At 43.1% G+C, this 22,420-nt stretch overlaps 1 protein-coding gene across 1 annotated transcript in view; it reads right to left on the bottom strand.

Moving 5' to 3' along the window:
- Positions 1 to 1,517: 1,517 nt before the first annotated feature.
- Positions 1,518 to 22,420, bottom strand: part of cyfip1 (cytoplasmic FMR1 interacting protein 1) — a 189,018-nt gene continuing 168,115 nt past the window's right edge. Inside the window, exons 23-28 of the mRNA XM_038819028.1 lie at positions 15,139 to 15,269; positions 11,855 to 11,927; positions 8,017 to 8,111; positions 4,273 to 4,511; positions 2,694 to 2,841; positions 1,518 to 2,306 (exon numbers count right to left, since the gene is read on the bottom strand). Coding sequence (XP_038674956.1) covers positions 2,142 to 2,306; positions 2,694 to 2,841; positions 4,273 to 4,511; positions 8,017 to 8,111; positions 11,855 to 11,927; positions 15,139 to 15,269 — 851 coding nt within the window. The 3' untranslated portion in view covers positions 1,518 to 2,141. The remainder of the gene's footprint in view (positions 2,307 to 2,693; positions 2,842 to 4,272; positions 4,512 to 8,016; positions 8,112 to 11,854; positions 11,928 to 15,138; positions 15,270 to 22,420) is intronic.

The raw sequence follows: 22,420 nt of genomic DNA, 5'->3' as shown, positions 1-22,420 counted from the left end.
AGTACAACAGTTAGCGTTTATACAATAATAATAATAATCGCTTATTGTCACAAGTAGGCTTCAATGAAGTTACTGTGAAAAGCCCCATAGCACCTTTAATGTAGTAAAACATCCTGAGGTGTGTTGCCAAACAAAATTTGACACTGAGCCACATTAGAAGCTATAAGGCCAGATCGCCAAAACCTTGGTCAATAAAGTAGGTTTTAAGGAGTGTCTTTAAAAGCAGTGACGCTGCAGAGGTTTATGGCGAGATCACGGCTTAAGCACAATGGTGGTGGTGGGTGGGGGGAGGCGGAAGGGTGATTAAAACCGGGAGTTGTGGACAAGCCAGAATTACGGGGGCAGAGGGAGGGCGGAGGGTTGTGATGTGATACACAGTCGACATCAGCTCACCACGTTTATAACTCGTCAGTTAGATGGAGATTAACTGCCAAAGGTGAGATTGGAAGCTAGTGTCGTTTCTGCAGCTCCCTGAACGTTGCTTTTGTTTGGATGCTCGTGCAACATGGCCCTCCGAGGTGAGTCGATTACTGAGGGTTCATTGTATCCACTGTGAAGATACACTCTGGGATACCAGCCATTCCATATTCGCCAAACAAGGACATTTAGTTCAGGCACCTTGGGGAGCACAGTGGTTAGCATTGTTGTTTCACAGCGGCAGGGTTCCAGGTTTGATTCCCGGCTTGGGTCACTGTGCAGAGTCTGCACGTTCTCCTCCTGTCTGCGTGGGTTTTCTCTGGGTTCCCGGTTTCCTCCCACAAGTCCTGAAAGACGTGCTTGTTAGGTGAATTGAACATTCTGAATTTTCCCTCTGTGTATCCGAACAGGCGCCGGAGTGCGGCGACTAGGGGCTTTTCGCAGTAACTTCATTGGTGTGTTAATGTAAGCCTACTTGTGACACTAATAAAGATTATTGTTATAATAAATAGGTTTGTTTTCCATGTTTTTTACTCCTTCGCGACATCTTAATTTTCACAACGGCTTGATGGAATTTGAATTAACCTTGCAACAAATTAAGTGATCCTTTCCATACTATACCAGCAGTATATATTTCTAAATGTTTGCAAAGAATGCTTGTTCATTTATACCCATATGGGAGGCAACATTTTTACCAGTGAATAAATGCATCACTTCCCTCCTTTGATAGCACTGATTTACTCTCACAGTTGAACAGACGTCAGGACCCCTTAGCCTTGCAGTCTGGTCACAATTCCTATTTCTTTATATACAAGCTGGGAATGAGGGTCCACTGACTTTATTTGATAAGGGCTATTCACACCCAAGACTAATTCTGCCCTGACCTCCACACACACGCAGTTTCCAATAAATGGTCACGACACAGTGAGCAACAGTCTGAACCCGGGCAGGACTTTCTCCTTTCGGTAGCCAGCAGCACCCCATCTGCCGAGACCTGGGAAATCCCTGCATGGCTCAGTATCACATCAGGCAAAAGCCACTGGAGAAACTAAACAATTTTACTTGTGATTCAAGTCTAAAAGTAAGAAGAAGCATAAAAGTTAATGCCGAAATATTTATTTCTTCCATATAAACTGGCAAACACTTCAAACAAAGTCGGAGTTCATTTTTAAGTTTATTGCAACTATAAATTGTGGAAAAGCTTACTATAAATGAGTTACACTAGAAAAAAATTGGAGCAAAAATATTATTGGAATAGAGTAGAAAAAATGGCATCTTTTAGTACAGCACCAGTAAACTGAAGGCAGGCAAGGTGTAGTAAAATATATAAGATTTGGATGAAATTTGTTAATCTTTTTATAACAATGGCATTACAAAGGAGTCACATTATGATTACATTAAATTTATCATTAAATCTTTGCAACTAAATTTATTCTAAAAATAGCCAGTTTTGTTTTAAATCACTTCCAGGTATTTATTGTTGGTAGTGTTTGGTGGCAGAAACATCAGTAAAAACCCTCAACCACAGCAAACCGTGCATTGACCTCCTAAAAAATAAAATAATCACCCAGCAGTTTAAATGTTCAATCTCTAACATTCCTCCATCATTAAAATGCAAAAATCAACCATTCTGTTATTCAGGCGCTCGGAACAATAAAGTTATGATTATTAGGATCACAAATATCCCTGGATTGCTTGAATTGTCCCGAGTGTTTAATTTCTTTTCATGAGCTTGCCAGCGATTGATGAATAGGTGGCTGGAAACAGCGGACATGTTCCACAGGTACATTCTCACCGTCACCCGACTTCAGATACTTGCTCAAGATAGCGAAAATCTCATCATTGAGAATTTGGAATTTGCGAATTCTGTCAACCATTTTCTTCAAAGGCTGTGAGTTTGGAAGGAAACACACTCAATAATTTAGTTAAATTTAACAAGATTGAAGAAAATTATTTAGTATTTAAATAATCCCATCTCCCAGATTTTTCTGCATACATTTACTCAGTCTTCAGCAAGGGGAATAGCTTAGGCCAACAAACGTACTGTGACTACTATTTAACACTACTTCTCAACTGGTTACTTTGAGATTCTTGTTGCAGGATTGATGGTTTTTCTTACCCATCTCCTGCTGTGAAATATTTCACTATTTGGATGTATTACATCTCCCAGCAAAATGACCAAGAAACAACTCCCATCTCTCAAGCAACTAAAGTAATTACATCATACAGATACAATGGTGACCAGGTTCATGTGAACACTTTCAAGGTTTACATACCACATTTTTGAGGACATCGTCTTTCCCATCGTGCTTCTGAACTTTGAGCAGATGATAACAGAAATCAAGGACATCAAATCGACGTTGCTGTCCAAGCAATGTAATAATCATACAGCCAGCCCAGTGAAGTCCATCTCCAAAGCACTGCCTGTGTGATTTAAAGACAAGGTTAATGCCAAATAGCACCATGGGTTTGAGTGGTTCGAAATTAATCCGACACGTTAAAACAAAGCTTCCCATTTTGAAAATGAAAGTCAATTAGATTTGCACACACCCCTTATCACCCCAGCAAGAAGCTATCCCAGTGGAGTCAGCGTGTTTGAACAATGAGGAGCTGAGGTGTACTTGACCAGGAAGGTTCCAGGTTTATATGTGGTCTGTGCTCAGTTAGTCAATACCAGCTGGGGCAACGGGCCTGAGCACGTTAGATGGGAATAAATAGCAGCCAAGGTTTCGACTCATTGTCCAGGAATAGGAAAATTGGGTTAGATCAGGCACAGGCTCGCTGCTAGCAGACCTGATTAATGCTCACAGATGAACATGGGGTGCAGTTAACAGAGAATGACTCGTGCGCGTATAACTGCTGTTTTCAAGAGTGGAGAGAAAATTGGTGATATTGAGCACAAAAAAAATAATCAGAAAAATCACCATTGTTCACATTTTTTCTTTTGGAATCTTTGCTTTTGACAGCTTGATGGAAATATTGGATTATATTTCCTCAGCACAATCTACTTGGTGCTTTATATCAAATTAATAAAAACATGTTTTGAATTAAAACAATTCTGAAATGCAATGCTCAGCAACAATTACACCCAAACTAATAGATTCCATAATATATTACTTAAGAAACTGAAGTGTTACTGATTTCATGAGTCAAACCTGTGGCAGACTTTCAAACTATTTCAAGGTTTGTTACTCTCATAAGTGGAGTTTACATTCCTTATGATCTGGAGTGCACCAAATCTAATTAAACAGCCAAGTGCTCATTGGTGTGCAGTAGGGGGGGGGGGGCAGTTAGCTCAGTTGGCAGAGCAACGCCAACAGCATGGGTTCAGCTCTCAAATGGGAGAGAAGCTTATGGTCCTCTGGGACTGTGACGACATTTCATTTTCATCATCAGGTGCGACCCTCTGCACTTACAGCAGCTGGAGTGAAGAGGAGGAGGTACACTTTTAAACTAACTAATTGGTTTATTTTGCAAAGAATACATGAATGGACAGAAAACAGTTTTACTAGTTGAATTCAGGGACAAGGGTGGGGAAGCCAGGGGTGTCCCAAAAAAACAAGGGAATAAAGCTCCACAAACATGAGCTCAGTCAACCTCGGCCACTTTTATCTTTGTGCCACTTATCTGCTCCTTCCTTATCTGCTCCTTCTACATTTATCCTGTTTTTGCGTGTTTCATTCAACCTTCAGTGTCATCCTACACCGTGGGACCTTCAGTTAAGTATTATATGTAGAAAATGACATAGCATTAATCAAGTGTGTGTCTAGGTCTCCTGTCTGTCACTCTCTGTGTCAGAGTTTGCAGCATGATGATGATTGGGAAATGATAATTTAAAAATAGAAATACACTTACTCTACAGTGAATTCATGTGCTCCCACTGGAATACAGTAAACAAACTGCATGGCGCTCCAGAGTCTGTGGAATTCCACACATTCATCCACATGCATCACTCCATTACTCGGAAGAGGTCCTCGCCATATGGGTTCATCCAGGAATTGCCGGATTCGTGTTAGAATCACCTCAAACATGGAGAGTCCACAACAGAGCCGCTCCTTTGTCAGCAGATCCCCTTCTCTTGCAATAGCAACTTGCTGGTTACAGGGAGATTAATAAAAAACCAAGTTGATTGATTCTTATCAAGCCTGATACGTTAAGTTTTCCTCCTCTCAGACCGACCAGCTTCATTTCCTATTTTTGCTTCGATGGTCACGATTTAAAAAAATAGCTTACTTATTCACAATTACCACCATACTGGTGCACAATGATTATAAATCCACTGCCATATTTTTATTTCATGATCTTCCTCGAAATAAGTACTTCATTGTTCACCAGTAGTGGTAATCGTTAATAAGTAAATAATTTTTTTAAACCTTGACTGTTTCGCTCTGCATAGGTTCTGCCAGACCTGCTGAGTTTGTCCAGCATTACGTTTTTATTTCAGATCGCCAGCATCTGTAGTATTTTGCTTTCAAGGTCAGAGGATATGCTGTTTCAATAAAGGCAGCAGCAGTGTTCCAAAAACTTAACGCAGTCCATCACAAAAACCCGTCTCCCACCCATTGACTCTGTCTACACTACTCTGTTGTGCCTTGGGAAAGCGGGCAGCATAATCAAAGCCCCCTCCCACCTGGCTTATTCACTCTTCCAACTTCTTTCATCGGGCAGGAGATACAAAAATCCGAGAACGTGCACTAACAGATTCAAAGACAGTTTCTTCCCAGCTGTTACCAGACTCCTAAACGACCCTCTAATGGACTGATTTGATCGCTTCACACATCTTCTCTACTAAGTAGTACTACACTCCGGTATACTTCACCTGATGCCTGTGTCTATATATTTACATTGTGTATTTTATGTGTGCCCTATGTATTTTCTTTTCGTGCACGGAATGATCTGTCTGAGCTGTGCGCAGAATAATACTTTTCACTGTACCTCGGTACACGTGACAATAAACAAATCCAATCCAATATTCTGTCACCAAAGTTAAGCTGTGTGAAATAATAATAATCGCTTATTGTCACAAGTAGACTTCAATTAAGTTACTGTGAAAAGCCCCTAGTCGCCATTCCAGTGCAGTTTGGGGAGGCCGGTACGGGAATTGAACCCACGCTGCTGCCTTGTTCTGCATTATAAGCCAGCTGTTTAGCCTACTGTGCTAAACCAATCCCGTAAAATTTTAAAAAATAATCTTGACTCATTGAAGCAAAAATCATCATGTCCATTCAAGTCTGCAAACTACCCACATTCAGAAATTAATTTGAAGGTAACTGTTGGCATTTGCAACAAGTAAAATCCCACATTTGAGATTAAAGTGCCGAACTTTCCTTCTGATCATGTACAATCAGCATGGTGAACCCCAACACAGTCTGGAACACAAATGATCTCAATCACCTTCGAGCTATTTGTCAGGTACCTTGTGTTGGGAAGTGATACAAGTTGATCCCAAAATCAACTGGAGATTAATTGTCAGAGGTGTCCCTGGATTGTTAGCTTCTTTTTGCCAGCTGTGGTACAGTAGGTAGCATGGCCTCCTGCCTTTCACACTAGGAACTTGAGCAACAACAGTACGATGACACTTCAATGCAGCACCGTGTGCGGCAATGCCAGAGGTGCTGTCTTTCAGATGCAACACAACCCAAAGCCCGCCTGCCCCCACAAGAAAGATCTCATGTGACTACTCAACAAAAAAACAGGGGAGTTCTCCCCAGTGTCAAAGTCAATATTTATCCTTCAACCACCACCACAAGAACAGATTAGTTGTTAACATTCTACTATTTATGCACAAACTGCCTGTGGTACAACCGTCACTACTGCATCTCAAAAGTAGTTAACTGGCTGTAAATTGCTTTGGACATCCCATGGTCACAAATATCTTTATAAAGTCGCCAGCTATTTCTTCATCAACTCTAGGTTACCCATAGGTCAGGAAAATCAAGATAATAACTGGGTTTATTTCATTTTCAGAAAAAACATGATTGAATTGCAATTTGTTGGGGTTTAGTAAAGTGCAATGCCTCCAGTGTGCCAGACACAACTCAAAATTTGGTAATCTTCCAAGATGCTGTTGACAGTAAAAGCAAAAGACCCCTGATTTATAAAAAAAATAATTTTGCTGAACAACAGGTATGAGTCAGACTTTAAGACTATTAAATCCAAATCTCGTTAAGTACACACAGAGTGCAAGTCAATTTAAAGGCTAGAAACATAGAACATAGAACATAGAACAGTACAGCACAGAACAGGCCCTTCGGCCCTCGATGTTGTGCCGAGCAATGATCACCCTACTTAAACCCACGTAACCCGTATACCCGTAACCCAACAATCCCCCCATTAACCTTACACTACGGGCAATTTTAGCATGGCCAATCCACCTAACCCGCACATCTTTGGACTGTGGGAGGAAACCGGAGCACCCGGAGGAAACCCACGCACACACGGGGAGGACGTGCAGACTCCACACAGACAGTGACCCAGCCGGGAATCGAACCTGGGACCCTGGAGCTGTGAAGCATTGATGCTAACCACCATGCTACCGTGAGGCCCCAAATGTGGCTGGAGAGTTTCTCCAGTACATTTCAAACAAGTACCTGCTTTTTAAAAATTCTTATTTCAAATGTGAAGCATAGATTTTCACTAGGCACTGTGCGAGATCTGCAAGAAAAGAACTGCGGGGTTTGGAAAAGTGCTCCACTATTAATTACCCCCGCTGTGTTGCTCACTATCAGTTTCATGCTGTTATACAATGGCTGTGCCACACACAATTCTGCTGTGAAAAAGTGAAGTTATATTCATTTAAACTGATGAAACGAAGCTGCTGTTAAGTGAACAATGGATGATGCCAGATTTAAATTGATGCTGAAGTTTCAGGTCACAAAGTTAACCAGTGATTTGCAAGGTCACACAGAGGTTAGTCGTGTTAGCACCTCAGTCAAATTAACGCACCTTTGTTCCCTTGAGTACTGGAAGATAACAACTTTCAATATGATGGACAACAAATGTGTGTCAGGTGTGCTTTTTAAAAAGTATATATATTGATAAATGATATCAGACAAAGGCCTTAATTTAAAAAAAATAACAATTTTGGTTTTAAGAAAACATCACACACTCAGCTGGCCCAGTAGAACAGATAAAAGCCTAAATATCTGCAACCATTTACATGGCTCGAAGTGCCTCTACTTGAAGCACAATATTTGCCCCAGCCCTGGGATTTGCTCCCATCTAAATTGAGGGGCAGATTCTAGGCCATTAAGGACAACACAAAAATGTGCAAATAAAATGATTGCTGGTGAGGCAGTGTTTTTAAATGTAGGTATGTTCTCTCGCCAGGCATTAAGTAGATGTGATGCACATTCTTTTAGTGCACAGCAATGTCTTCCACATGAAGTGTATGCAACATGGTCTGGGAATCAGATAGAGCTTGTAGTTACCTGACAAAGCAACTCCTATTTGAACAGTTATGAGAGTTTGTATATCTGTTTTAGCGGCATGGTAGCAATAAACCTGCTGAGTATCACTGGTTGAAGGAAACTTTGAATATTTTTCTTACCATAGAAGCATGAGTGATAACATTTAAGTATTATCATCCACAGAAGTTACCTGAGGTGTTCCAAGGCGCTCTATCAGTGGAACAAGATGAAGTGCAGCATATTTCGATTCCAGTCTTTTCATCTTTGTGTCCAGCCTCTCCCCCTCTATTAAATTGTAACGTAAACATAAATATCAAATATTGCTCAACATGAGAAACCTACTGTATTTCATGTACTATTCCCTACAATTAGCTGCTCTGTGCTCAAAGCTAATCTTATTAGGTCCACATTAAACCACTGCCTAAGCAGCATATGATGGTCACTGCCAAGTGAATTATTTAGACTTACTCCAAGTTGATATTTTTACTGCATCTGTTTAACAAGCATCATATCGCACACACCACATTTCCCCACACCCACCACATATCCCCACACACACACACACACACACAGCACATATCCCCACACACACATATCCCCACACACCACATATCCCCACAGACACCACATATCCCCACAGACACCACATATCCCCACACACACCACATATCCCCACACACACCACATATCCCCACACACACCACATATCCACACACACACCACATATCCACACACACACCACATATCCCCACACACACAGCACATATCCACACACACACAGCACATATCCACACACACACAGCACATATCCACACACACAGCACATATCCCCACACACACAGCACATATCCCCACACACACACAACACATATCCCCACACACACAACACATATCCCCACACACACACAACACATATCCCCACACACACAACACATATCCCCACACACACACAACACATATCCCCACACACACAACACATATCCCCCCACACACACAACACACATCCCCACACACACACAGCACATATCCCCACACACAGCACATATCCCCACACACAGCACATATCCCCCCACACACACAGCAAATATCCCCCCACACACAGCGCATATCCCCACACACAACACATATCTCCACACACACAACTATCCCCACACACACACAACACATATCCCCACACACACAAACACATATCCCCACACACACAACACATATCCCCACACACACACACAGCACATATCCCCACACACAGCAATATCCCCACACACAGCAATATCCCCACACACACAGCACATATCCCCCCCACACACACAGCAAATATCCCCCCACACACACAGCAAATATCCCCCCACACACAGCGCATATCCCCACACACACACAACACATATCCCCACACACACAACACATATCCCCACACACACAACACATATCCCCACACACACAACACATATCCCCACACACACACAGCACATATCCCCACACACAGCACATATCCCCACACACAGCACATATCCCCCCACACACACAGCACATATCCCCCCACACACACAGCACATATCCCCCACACACAGCGCATATCCCCACACACACACAACACATATCCCCACACACACACACAACACATATCCCCACACACACACAACACATATCCCCACACACACACAGCACATATCCCCACACACACACAGCACATATCCCCACACACAGCACATATCCCCACACACAGCACATATCCCCACACACAGCACATATCCCCCCCACACACACAGCAAATATCCCCCCACACACACAGCAAATCCCCACACACACACACAACACATATCCCCACACATACACACAACACATATCCCCCCACACACAGCACATATCCCCACACACACACACACACAGCACATGAAAAAAAAAAATGAAAATCACTTATTGTCACGAGTAGGCTTCAATGAAGTTACTGTGAAAAGCCCCTAGTCGCCACATTCCGGCGCCTGTCCAGGGAGCACATCTCCCCACACACAGCACATATCCACACAACACAGCACATGTCCCCCCACACACACACAGCACATGTCCCCACACACACACAGCACATGTCCCCACACACACACACAGCACATGTCCCCACACACACACACAAATCCCCCCACACACACAAATCCCCACACACACACAAATCCCCCCCCCACACACACACAAAATCCCCCCCACACACACACAAATCCCCCCACACACACACAAATCCCCCCCCACACACACAAATCCCCCCACACACACACAAATCCCCCCACACACACACAAATCCCCCCACACACACAAATCCCCCCACACACACACAAATCCCCCCACACACACACAAATCCCCACACACACACACAAATCCCCCCACACACACACAAATCCCCCCACACACACACAAATCCCCCCACACACACACAAATCCCCCCACACACACACAAATCCCCCCACACACACACAAATCCCCCCACACACACACAAATCCCCACACACACACACAAATCCCCACACACACACACAAATCCCCCCACACACACACAAATCCCCCCACACACACACAAATCCCCACACACACACACAAATCCCCACACAGCACATATCCACACACACACAGCACATATCCACACAACACACATCCCCACACACACACAGCACATATCCCCACACACACAGCACATATCCCCACATACACACAGCACATATCCACACACACAGCACATATCACCACACACACAACACATCCCCCCACACACACAGCACGTATCCCCACACACACACAGCACGTATCCCCACACACACAGCACGTATCCCCACACACACAGCCCATATCCCCACACACAACACATATCCCCACACACACACAACACATCCCCACACACACACACAACACATATCCCCACACACACACAGCACATATCCCCACACACAGCACATATCCCCACACACAGCACATATCCCCACACACAGCACATATCCACACACACACACAGCACATATCCCCACACACACACAGCACATATCCCCACACACACACAGCACATATCCCCACACACACACACAGCACATATCCCCACACACACAACACATATCCCCACACACACACAGCACATATCCCCACACACACACAGCACATATCCCCACACACACACAGCACATATCCCCACACACACACAGCATATATCCCCACACACACACAGCACATATGCCCACACACACACAGCACATATGCCCACACACACACAGCACATATCCACACACACACACAGCACATATCACCACACACATACACGCAAAGTTATGCGAACTGGCTACATGAATGGCATTTTCCAATAATTTGGCTGCCAAGCCAAAATGACATGCTGCCCATCACACAAATGAATAATGTGATATATGAATTTTACTCCGAGTGAGATGTCGGGTATATAGACCACATGTCCACACGATTGGCGGATCGTATTAAACAGCATATCACTTCAGCTGTTCACAATAGGCAGAGTGCTTGCAAAGCTCAGAGTATAATATCTAATGTTAGATATGAATCTGTGATTGGGTACCATTTGCTGAACTATCCTGAGTGTGCCAAGAAATCCACTAACAACCAAATTTAAGATATTAGTTAGACTCGCAACATAGCTGACTTATGTTTCCTAGAAGCTACATATATTTCATATGCAGGGATCTGTCCTCTGCAGACAAATGGAATATGTCTAGACAGTGTATATTTTCTGAATAAACAAAACCATGGGGGAACAATAGCTCCCTAGGGCATTCACCATGGCAAAGTCTCAACTTGCCAGCGAATCAGCATCTCTTTTCTCAGGCAGTCTAAATTATTGTTCCCTTCAAAATTTGATACTTACCTCAGTCCTGATGAGTGAAAGACACAAAGCTTCAACAACATGTCTCTTTCTTCAGCAATACTCAAGTTCTGTACTTCCAAACAACTATGTTTACATTTCTGATACTCCAGCGTCGAGAAAATCTCACTGGGCAGCAAAATAATTGGTGCTCTCTGCAATTACCTTTGACATGAATTCTTGGCAAAATATTCTGGAATGGTGCTGCATGGAGCAGGTCACAGACTTCCTCTAGAGACTGAAGAGAGAAGCCAAATTCAGACAACAACTTCAAAGTGGGGCAGAAAATAGTCCAGAAAATTTGCTATTGTATTACAAATAAAAGGTCACTTATGAAATACATTTTTGTTTGATTATTGTGATAATTGCTTGATTCTCACTAATTATATTCAGTAACAGATTTGTGGTGCGAGGGGGCAATGGGCTGGTAATGAATAGTGAGCCTAGTTTACAAGGATTCCCCTTCCCTGGAGGGTACAACTGGCTGGGAACTGCCTGTAAAGATTGCAGAGTTGAGGTGCTTTCATATGAGGGGGTGATAGGGAAATTGGATTATTCAATAGTAAACTTTCAAAGGAACAATTACATTATATACTATAAATGTGTGGAGCTTCGGGGAAAGGGCATGGATGTGCTGGAAAATGGGATTAGAATTGATAGGTGTTTGTTGTCCGGTGCAGGCACGTGAGACAAAGGGTCTCTTTTTATGCTGCGAATCTCTACAACTGTTCAAAGCACTTCACATATAAGACGAGACTGAACAATTTCTTCTATGCGATATCATCCTGTAAGTACTCAACAGTTGCAGATCAATAAAGTTATACTCATTCTGACTTCTTACAAAGTCTAGAAAGCAACTTTTAAACGCTCTGAAAAAAGTCAACATTTAAATCTTGAGCACACAAATCAAATGTACCCTTTAACAGAGTTCCTTGTTAAGAAATGCATCGTAGATATACAATTACTGAACATGCCATAAAGATTTGTTGCTGTGAAATATTTTGCCAATTTACCAGATAATCAAGTGCAGTTCAATACAGAACTTTGGAAAAAATGCAAAAGTATATGCACAATATACTGGATAGTGGGGAAAGGTTATGTTGAAATTGATTTTTAGTTATCTAAAGGCAGTATTTCCTCCAAAAGCCCCATTCAACCTGAAAGTCGAGATGCTGTTCTATGTTCTGTTCTATGTTATTAAAGAATAGAAAACTGAATGAGAAGGCAGTATTCAACACGGAGTATTAAATAAGGATGCATCTTGAAGATTACTTGCCAATATGATTTACTAACCTTCTGTTCATTTATAAAACATCAGTGGGTTGCATCTCCGAAGAACATTTTACTGTGAGGTAAAACAACTGACTTTGACTTTGCACAGGTCAATTGCATAGACTATTTTGGGGCCCTAAAAATACACTTAGTGTTCTCATCCCAAATTGCAATTAATTTTATGCTTTGCTTTGTCATTGGGATTTGGACTATATCAACAAGGCAGTATTTACTGCCTGTTACATTTTGGGCTGAGGGTATTAAGAACCAGACTGAGTTGATATGATTGTTTCCTTTCCCTAAAAGAAAACCATCAGGAAAGGCTGGACATTCCAGGGCTCTTTGGAATAAAAAGGTGAAGAATTCATTGGATCTGAATTATGAAGGAACTCAAATGGAATAGATGTGGAAGAACTGTCTCCACTTATGAGTCTGGAATAATAGGGCATAAATATTAGTTAGCCATTAATATATTAAATGAAGAATTTAGCAACTTCTTTACAGAGAATGTGGAACTCGGGCAAATTAAAAGACTGAACCAGATAACACTGACACATTAAAGGGGAGGGTTGATGCATACACAAAGGAGAAGAGAACAGAAATTATGGGACCAGGTTGGGCAAATATTAGAGTGGCTTGCATGAAGCCTAAATATTGGTATATGCTATTGGGGTTCAATTGTTGCTTATGAATCTCAAATGCAGGACTGGTAAACAAGACACATGTTTGGTTTGTTTGAAGGTACATTACATGGTGGCTCGGCAGACAGATCTACTTTCTAAGTTCAATAACTAGCGAGGACAGCACTGCTGCAATTCTATTCTTGACATCTGACCAACGTTCTTCCATCCCTTGTTTTCAGTCTTTCTTCTCCCCCACCTCACCGACTGAAATCGTTGTCTGTTTTATCAATGCTCCAGTTTCTACCATTAAGCTGCACATATCACCTTCCACAACCCTTGTTAAAATCAAGATTCAATCTCACCTTCTACTGTAATTCATTCACTCCCATTACACCAAAATGCCCTCATCACCTCCTATCATTAACAGACTCATACACCCAAAATTGACATCACCCAACCTCGTCTGCTCGATTACTTTTATCTTCTCTCATATTCTTTTCACTCTTAGTAATTGACCGTGGTCCATTACCTTTTTAAACAAAACTATTTCCTCTGGATGGGGAAACCAAGAACAAGTTAACAATTTAACATCACAGAAGAAGGGGGAGAGAAAAAAATCTTTGATGCACAGATTTGCTGGAGCATGGGACACTTTACCGCAAGTAGCTGAGGCAGAGATAATGGCTTCTATAAAGGGAGCAGTGGATAAGCATTTAAAGCATAGAGGGATAAACAGTTTGACCTGCTTCAGCAAAGACAGGGAGTGTTTTATAATGTGAACAACCTACAATGGAAAATAGGGTTGTGTTTGATCAGCATGCTCAAAGAATAAACACAGGAACCAGCTGAATAAGTATCTGGTTATTAGCAGGATAGGTGGTTAGAGAATATGTATACAAAAAAAATGATCAAATATCTCATGGGACAATGGTTCCACGTGGCCATGAATGAAAGTAAAAATCACCCTGAAATGTAAATACCCAGTGTTGAGTATTTGAAATGCTCATTTGCTTATTCTCATGGTCAAAAAAAAGATAGAATTTGAGTTGATGCTTAAATTAGTACACGATCAAAGATTTTAATGATGTTGTTACTTTCTGCCTTGAACTGAAGGACATAGAGAAGGTACCAAAGGACCCCAGTGCTTCGTTCTCAGGCATTTAAGGTGATACAGATGGAGCTGGCTCAACTTCCTGGCACAGTTACTGGAGGTTATGGCCCTGATGTACTACGTAATCCTCAGCAATGTACTTTAGTGGTTGTAGAGCAGATGTCAGTATTTACGCATACAGTAATGTGCTAATATGATGAAACATTCAAAAGGTGAACCTCAAGATACATTCTGCTTTTCATTTCTGTGCAATTTACTTCAACCTTCAGAACTACCACCTGAAATTAACGCTTTACCTTCACCGGCATTTTTCCGACGGTGGTGGGAGAGAGATGGGCAAAAAGTTACAATTTCCAATGGATTTTCTAATAATGACTAGGGGAATCCACTTTATCCGATAACTTTATAGACCAGATATACAGTTGTTAAACAATGTTACCTACCAGACTCTGCTCAATAAGAAGACAGAAAAGAACAGCATTGCCAACTTCTCGCAAATTTTGGAAACATACAGTTTTCAGTTCCGCATACTCCACAATGTCCTTCAGCTGGTGATGAAAGAATTCCAGAATTCCTGTCATTTGGAAATACAACTCGTCAAAACGATTCCACATTTCATGAAAATAAAGACAGCAATGCAAACTTTATCTTAATTGTTATGAAGATGAAAAACCAATGGCTCCAATCTGCCGTTCCAGTGGTTCAGGCGGACATTAAATATCCTCAGGTTATTCAAAGAAGAGCAAGGAGTTCCTGTATTCTTGGCATGGAGGCAGGAAACATAAGCCAGGTTTGTTTTTGACATAGGAACACAGCGGGAAGTTGAATAAATTTAAGATTTTCATGCTGATGAGCCCTTTAAGTTGGCACGGTTACAGGTCTCCAGTTCAATTAAGGGTAGTGGGGAGGCTCTCAAAGCTGGAGGACTTCCAGCTTCAGAGAAGAACCTTGTTCCAGTACAAGGTGAATTATTGGGAGGATACTTCAGTTAGAAGGTGCCCTTTCAGCCACTTCTTAAAAGTTCAATAAAAAATATGTAAAGTAGCCAGACGACCATTGTGTGTGGTGCAGGGGTGGGGGGGGGGAAGAATGCCCCCCCCCCCCCCCCCCCCCTCATTGGTTGTATCTTCACCACGTAGGCAACTAAGGGCTGTAGGCCTACCAGGAGCACTGACACCTGGCCCACCAGTGGATTTGCGCCCTACTCCCCACATCATCAGGAAACTGGGGGCCATTTAGAAAATCCAACTCAGTCTCCTAAAAAATACTTTAAAGAGGCTCTTAATGAGCGTAATTGCTCATTTAGGGGTGGACTTCCTTCTTGGGCCCCAAACTCACCTCACCCAAAATGGCCAGCACCATGGTGTCTCTAAACTAACACGCTGGCCGTGAAGACATTTTGAAGACTCCACTACTCACCCCACCCCTATCTGCAAACATCTCCAGTTCTGACACTGTGGCGAGGGAACACCTGAGAACTCAGTCCTTGGTGTCTGGCCAATATTCCTCATCCATTACCAAGAAAAAATAATTGGTCAATCATTTATTACTTGTGGGGTCCTGTTATAGACAAAATGGTTTCTCATTCATTGAAATGTGGTTAGTGTTAAATCAAAGCAATTTATAAGACCACAAGACCAAGGAGCCATCGGGTCTGCTCCGCCATTCAATCATGGCTGATATTTTTTTCATCCCCATTCTCCTGCCTTCTCCCCCATAACCCCTGATCCCCTTATTAATAAAGAATCTATCTATATTTGTATTAAAGACACTGTGATTTGGCCTCCATTGCCTTCTGCAACAAAGAGTTCAACTGATTCACCACCCTCTGGCTGAAGAAATTCCTCCTTGTCTCTGTTTTGAAGGATCGTCCCTTTCGTCTGAGATTGTGTCCTCTGCTTCTAGTTTTTCCTACAAGTGGAAACGTCAGGGAAGGACACAAGTGAAATATGGAACTTGTTCAAGGAACAGGTACTGTGTGTTTTTGATATGTATGTCCCTGTCAAGCAGGGAAGAGATGGTCGAGTGAGGGAACCATGGTTGACAAGAGAGGTTGAATGTCTTGTTAAGAGGAAGAAGGAGACTTATGTAAGGCTGAGGAACCAAGGTTCAGACAGGGCGCTGGAGGGATATAAGATAGCCAGGAGGGAACTCAAGAAAGGGATTAGGAGAGCTAAGAGAGGGCAGGAAAAATCTTTGGCGGGTAGGATCAAAGAAAACCCCAAGGCCGTTTACACATATGTGAGAAACATGAGAATGACTAGAGCGAGGGTAGGTCCGATCAAGGACAGTAGCGGGGGATTGTGTATTGAGTCTGAAGAGATAGGAGAGGTCTTGAACAAGTATTTTTCTTCAGTATTTACAAATGAGAGGCGCCATATTGTTGGAGAGGACAGTGTGTAACAGACTGGTAAGCTCGAGGAGATACTTGTTAGGAAGGAAGATGTGTTGGGCGTTTTGAAAAACTTGAGGATAGACAAGTCCCCCGGGCCTGACGGGATATATCCAAGGATTCTATGGGAAGCAAGAAATGAAATTGCAGGGCCGTTGGCAATGATCTTTTCGTCCTCGCTGTCAACAGGGGTGGTACCAGAGGATTGGAGAGTGGCGAATGTCATGCCCCTGTTCAAAAAAGGGAATAGGGATAACCCTGGGAATTACAGGCCACTTAGTCTTACTTCGGTGGTAGGCAAAGTAATGGAAAGGGTACGGAGGGATAGGATTTCTGAGCATCTGGAAAGACACTGCTTGATTAGGGATAGTCAGCACGGATTTGTGAGGGGTAGGTCTTGCCTTACACGTCTTATTGAATTTTTGAGGTGACCAAGCATGTGGATGAAGGTAAAGCAGTGGATGTAGTGTACATGGATTTTAGTAAGTCATTTGATAAGGTTCCCCATGGTAGGCTTATGCAGAAAGTAAGGAGGCATGGGATAGTGGGAAATTTGGCCAGTTGGATAACGAACTGGCTAACCGATAGAAGACAGAGAGTGGTGGCGGATGGCAAATATTCAGCCTGGAGCCCAGTTACCAGTGGCGTACTGCAGGGATCAGTTCTGGGTCCTCTGCTGTTTGTGATTTTCATTAACGACTTGGATGAGGGAGTTAAAGGGTGGGTCAGTAAATTTGCAGATGATACGAAGATTGGTGGAGTTGTGGATAGTGAGGAGGGCTGTTGTCGGCTTCAAAGAGACATAGATAGGATGCAGAGCTGGGCTGAGAAGTGGCAGATGGAGTTTAACCCTGACAAGTGTGAGGTTGTCCATTTTGGAAGGACAAATATGAATGCGGAATACAGGGTTAACGGTAGGGTTCTTGGCAATGTAGAGGAGCAGAGAGATCTTGGGGTCTATGTTCATAGATCTTTGAAAATTGCGTTGGGTATTCTAAAAGGCATTAAGGTGGACAAGTCCCCAGGTCTGGATGAGATCTATCCCAGGTTACTGGGGGAAGTGAGAGAGGAAATAGCTGGGGCCTTAACAGATATCTTTGCAGCATCCTTGAACACGGGTGAGGTACCGGAGGACTGGAGAATTGCTAATGTTGTCCCCTTGTTTAAGAAGGGTAGCAGGGATAATCCAGGTAATTATAGACCGGTGAGCCTAACGTCAGTGGTAGGGAAGCTGCTGGAGAAGATATGGATCTATTCCCATTTGGAAAAAAATGGGCTTATCAGTGATAGGCAACATGGTTTTGTGCAGGGAAGGTCATGTCTTACCAACTTAATAGAATTCTTTGAGGAAGTGACAAGGTTGATTAATGAGGGAAGGGCTGTAGATGTCATATATATGGACTTCAGTAAGGCATTTGATAAGGTTCCCCATGGTAGGCTGATGGAGAAAGTGAAGTCTCATGGGGTCCACGGTGTACTGGCTAGATGGATAAAGAACTGGCTGGGCAACAGGAGACAGAGAGTAGTAGTGGAAGGGAGTTTCTCAAAATGGAGAACTGTGACCAGTGGTGTTCCACAGGGATCCGTGCTGGGACCATTGTTGTTTATGATATACATAAATGATCTGGAGGAAGGTATAGGTGGTCTGATTAGCAAGTTTGCAGATGACACTAAGATTGGTGGAGTAGCAGATAGTGAAGGGGACTGTCAGAGAATACAGCAGAATATAGATAGATTGGAGAGTTGGGCGGAGAAATGGCAGATGGAGTTCAATCCGGGCAAATGCGAGGTGATGCATTTTGGATGATCCAATTCAAGAACGAACTATATGGTAAATGAAAAAGGCCTGTGGAAAATTGATGTACAGAGAGATCTAGGTGTTCAGGTCCATTGTACCCTGAAGGTGGCTGCGCGGGTCGATAGAGTAGTCAAGAAGGCATATAGCATGCTTTCCTTCATCGGAAGGGGTTTTGAGTACAAGAGTTCGTAAGTCATGTTACAGTTGCATAAGACTTTGGTTCGGCCACATTTGGAATACTGCGCATAGTTCTGGTTGTCACATTACCAAAAGAATGTGGATGCTTTGGAGAAGGTGCAGGAAGTTCACCAGGATGTTGCCTGGTATGGAGTGCGCTAGCTATGAAGAGAGGTTGAGTAGATGAGACTATTTTCATTAGAAAGACGGAGATTGAGGGGGGACCTGATTGAGGTCTGCAAAATCATGAGAGGTATAGACAGGGTGGATAGCAAGAAGCTTTATCCCCAGATTGGGGACTCAATTACTAGGGGTCACGAGTTCAAGGTGAGAGGGGACAAGTTTCAGGGAGATATGCGTGGAAAGTTCTTTACACAGAGGGTGGTGGGTGCCTGGAACGCATTGCCGGCGAAGGTGGTAGAGGTGCGCACGATAACGTCATTTAAGATGTATCTAGACAAATTGAATGAGCAGGGAGCAGAGGGATACAGATCCTTAGAAAATAGGCGACCGTTTTAGATAGAGGATCTGGATCAGCGCAGGCTTGGAGAGTCGAAGGGCCTGTTCCTGTGCTGTAATTTTTCTTTGCTCTTCTTTGTTCAAACTGCAGGGTAAATTCTATCATATTGTGGTCACTGCTCCCAAAGGGTTTCTTCACCTTAAATTCCCTAATCAAGTCTGCCTCATTACACATCACCAAATCTAGAAATGCCTGTTCCCTCGTAAGCTCTGTCACAAGCTGCTCCAGAAAAACATCTTAGATAGTCCACAAATTTATTTTCTTGGGATCCAATACCAACCTGATTTTCCCAGTCTACCTGCATTTTGAAGTCCCCCATGATTGTTGTAATATTGCCTTTTTTTCATGCCTTTTCTATCTCCTGATTTATTTTCTGCCCCACATCCTGACTACTGCTAGGGGGCCTGTACATAACTCCCATCAGTCTTTTTACCTATGCAATTCCTCAACTCTATCCACAGCGATTCTATGCCTTCTGAAACTATATCGTTCCTTACTATCGCTTTAACTTAATTCCTTACTAACAATGCAACCCCACCTCCTTTGCCCATTTTCCCGTCCTTTCGGTAGGACACATATCCTTGTATATTTTTATATTTAGATCCCAGCCCTGATCTCCTTGCAGCCACACCTCTGTGATGCCCACAACATCGTACCGGCCAATTTCAATGTGCGCAACTAGCTCATTTACCTTGTTCCGTATACTGCACACATTTAGCACAACAGCCTCAGTCCTGCATTGACCACCTCCCTTCTCACACTTGTCACCTTTTTTGCTCTGCCTGAGGGTGAGGTTGTTCTCTTATTTTTGTTCTCTATTTCCCCATCAGTCATGACACCTTCTAAACTAACGCTCTGGTTTGAGACATGAAAACTGTAAAAGGGTACTGCATAAATGCAGTATTTTTTCTATGATCCTCTTCTACTTCCTTGGTCTGGAAGAAGACCTTATTGGTTCTGAAACAATGCTGTATTTAATTTCAACCGGCTGCTTGACACCAACAGAAACATATTACTACGGCATCAAGGAATTCAAAACGTTACATTACACTATCAATCAGTTGAATGCAAATTTCACACTTCCTTTGCAACAAGAACCTTTGTGCAGGTTAACTAAAGAGAACTGTCAAGTATTTATCGCGATACTGAAGTTTAGCACCTTAGAACCACACATTTGCAATGCAGGATATTGATAAATCTGTCATCTTCTGTCAGAATCACACCACGTGTGTTGGTGTTGGCTTGTAGTAGGGTTATCTGGAGATTGATGGGATGAATGTCAGCTGAGGTGATGTCTCCCTCTCCAGGTTCCATTAATGAGACAAGCTGGGTGGTCAATTCACAGGGACCTAGAAAGGTGCTCGAGACTGCGGGAGAGATCCGATGCATCCAAGTGTTCAAATCCACACCACTGAACCCTAAAATAAACTCCATCTTACTTCCCTGCAGTGGAGAGTGGCCAGTTGTGGGGAACTAACAGGCTTAACAATGATCTAACATGGGAGACAGGAGCAACTAGCTACCAGAATGCTGGCATTGTCAGCAGTATGACTTAACATAAAATGGATCTTCCATCAGCCTTCCAGAACAAATAGCAGTTTCACCAGTTTGTAGAAAATACGGTGCTTCAAGAAGTACACATTCTCCACTATATATTACCTAATCATATCACAATGTAACAGTATATAAAGCTCAAAGCCCCATGAGAATGAGGAAATACATAGAAGGTGTGTTTGTTAACTGGGGTCACATGAAGAAACCATAACTAAATTAGACAGCTAACATCTTTCCTCATTCTTTCAATCACCAGGAACAAAGAAAACAAGAGGTTAGAAAACGGTACAATGCTGAAGTCAGCTTGCAGCAAGCACTGAAGCGCCAATCACTTGTCAATTTTAGCTGCCAAATCAAAATCGTGTAACAGATTATTTCTTACAGCTGCCTTTTAGCTATTGCAGAGAACTAATTTGCATATTGGCCACCGTACAAGCAAAATATGCACTCACTTTTCCTGGTGAACCATAAGAGAAGAACATAAGGATATGTATATCTTATAACCTGTTAGTTACCACAATCAATAGATTTGCTTTATTTTGTTGGGTAACAGTTTCTTAAACAGCTCTTGGCAATATTGAAGACAGTTTTAAACCACATTGTGATCAAGGATATTGGTCGCACCTCTGACTGGTGTGTATTTTCACATAGTTGGATAGTCGGTGCAATGTGCCACGCAAGGGCTCTCATAGAATTTACAGTACAAAAGGAGGCCATTTGGCCCATCGAGTCTGCACCGGCTCTTGGAAAGAGCACCCTATCCAAGGCCACACATCCACCCTATCCCTATAACCCAGTAACCCCACCCAACACTAAGGGCAATTTTGGACACTAAGGGCAATTTAGCATGGCCAATCCACCTAACCTGCACAGCTTTGGATTATGGGAGGAAACCGGAGCACCCGGAGGAAACCCACACACACACACGGGGAAAACGTGCAAACTCTGCAGAGACAGTGACCCAAGCCGGGAATCGAACATGGGACCCTGAAGCGGTGAAGCAATTGTGCTAACCACTATACTACCATGCTGCAATCTCACTTGATGCTTTCACAAACAGCTGTAATTAAACCTGGGGCGGGATTATCCCCTACCCGGCGGGGCAGGGGGTCCCGGCATAGGGGAGTGGCGCCAACCACTCCGGCGTCGGGCCTCCCCAAAGGTGCGGAATTCTCCGCACCTTTGGGGGCTAGGCCCACGCCGGAGTAGTTGGCACCACACTGACTGGTGCCAAAACCGGCACCAGCGGCCTTTGACGCCCGCTGCCCGGGCTGGCCGAAAGGC

This window comes from Scyliorhinus canicula, chromosome 14 (assembly GCF_902713615.1).
Source record: "Scyliorhinus canicula chromosome 14, sScyCan1.1, whole genome shotgun sequence".
Classification (NCBI taxonomy): domain Eukaryota; kingdom Metazoa; phylum Chordata; class Chondrichthyes; order Carcharhiniformes; family Scyliorhinidae; genus Scyliorhinus; species Scyliorhinus canicula.
The sequence above is the reverse complement of the archived record's forward strand: the minus strand, read 5'-3'. Positions and strand labels throughout refer to the sequence as shown.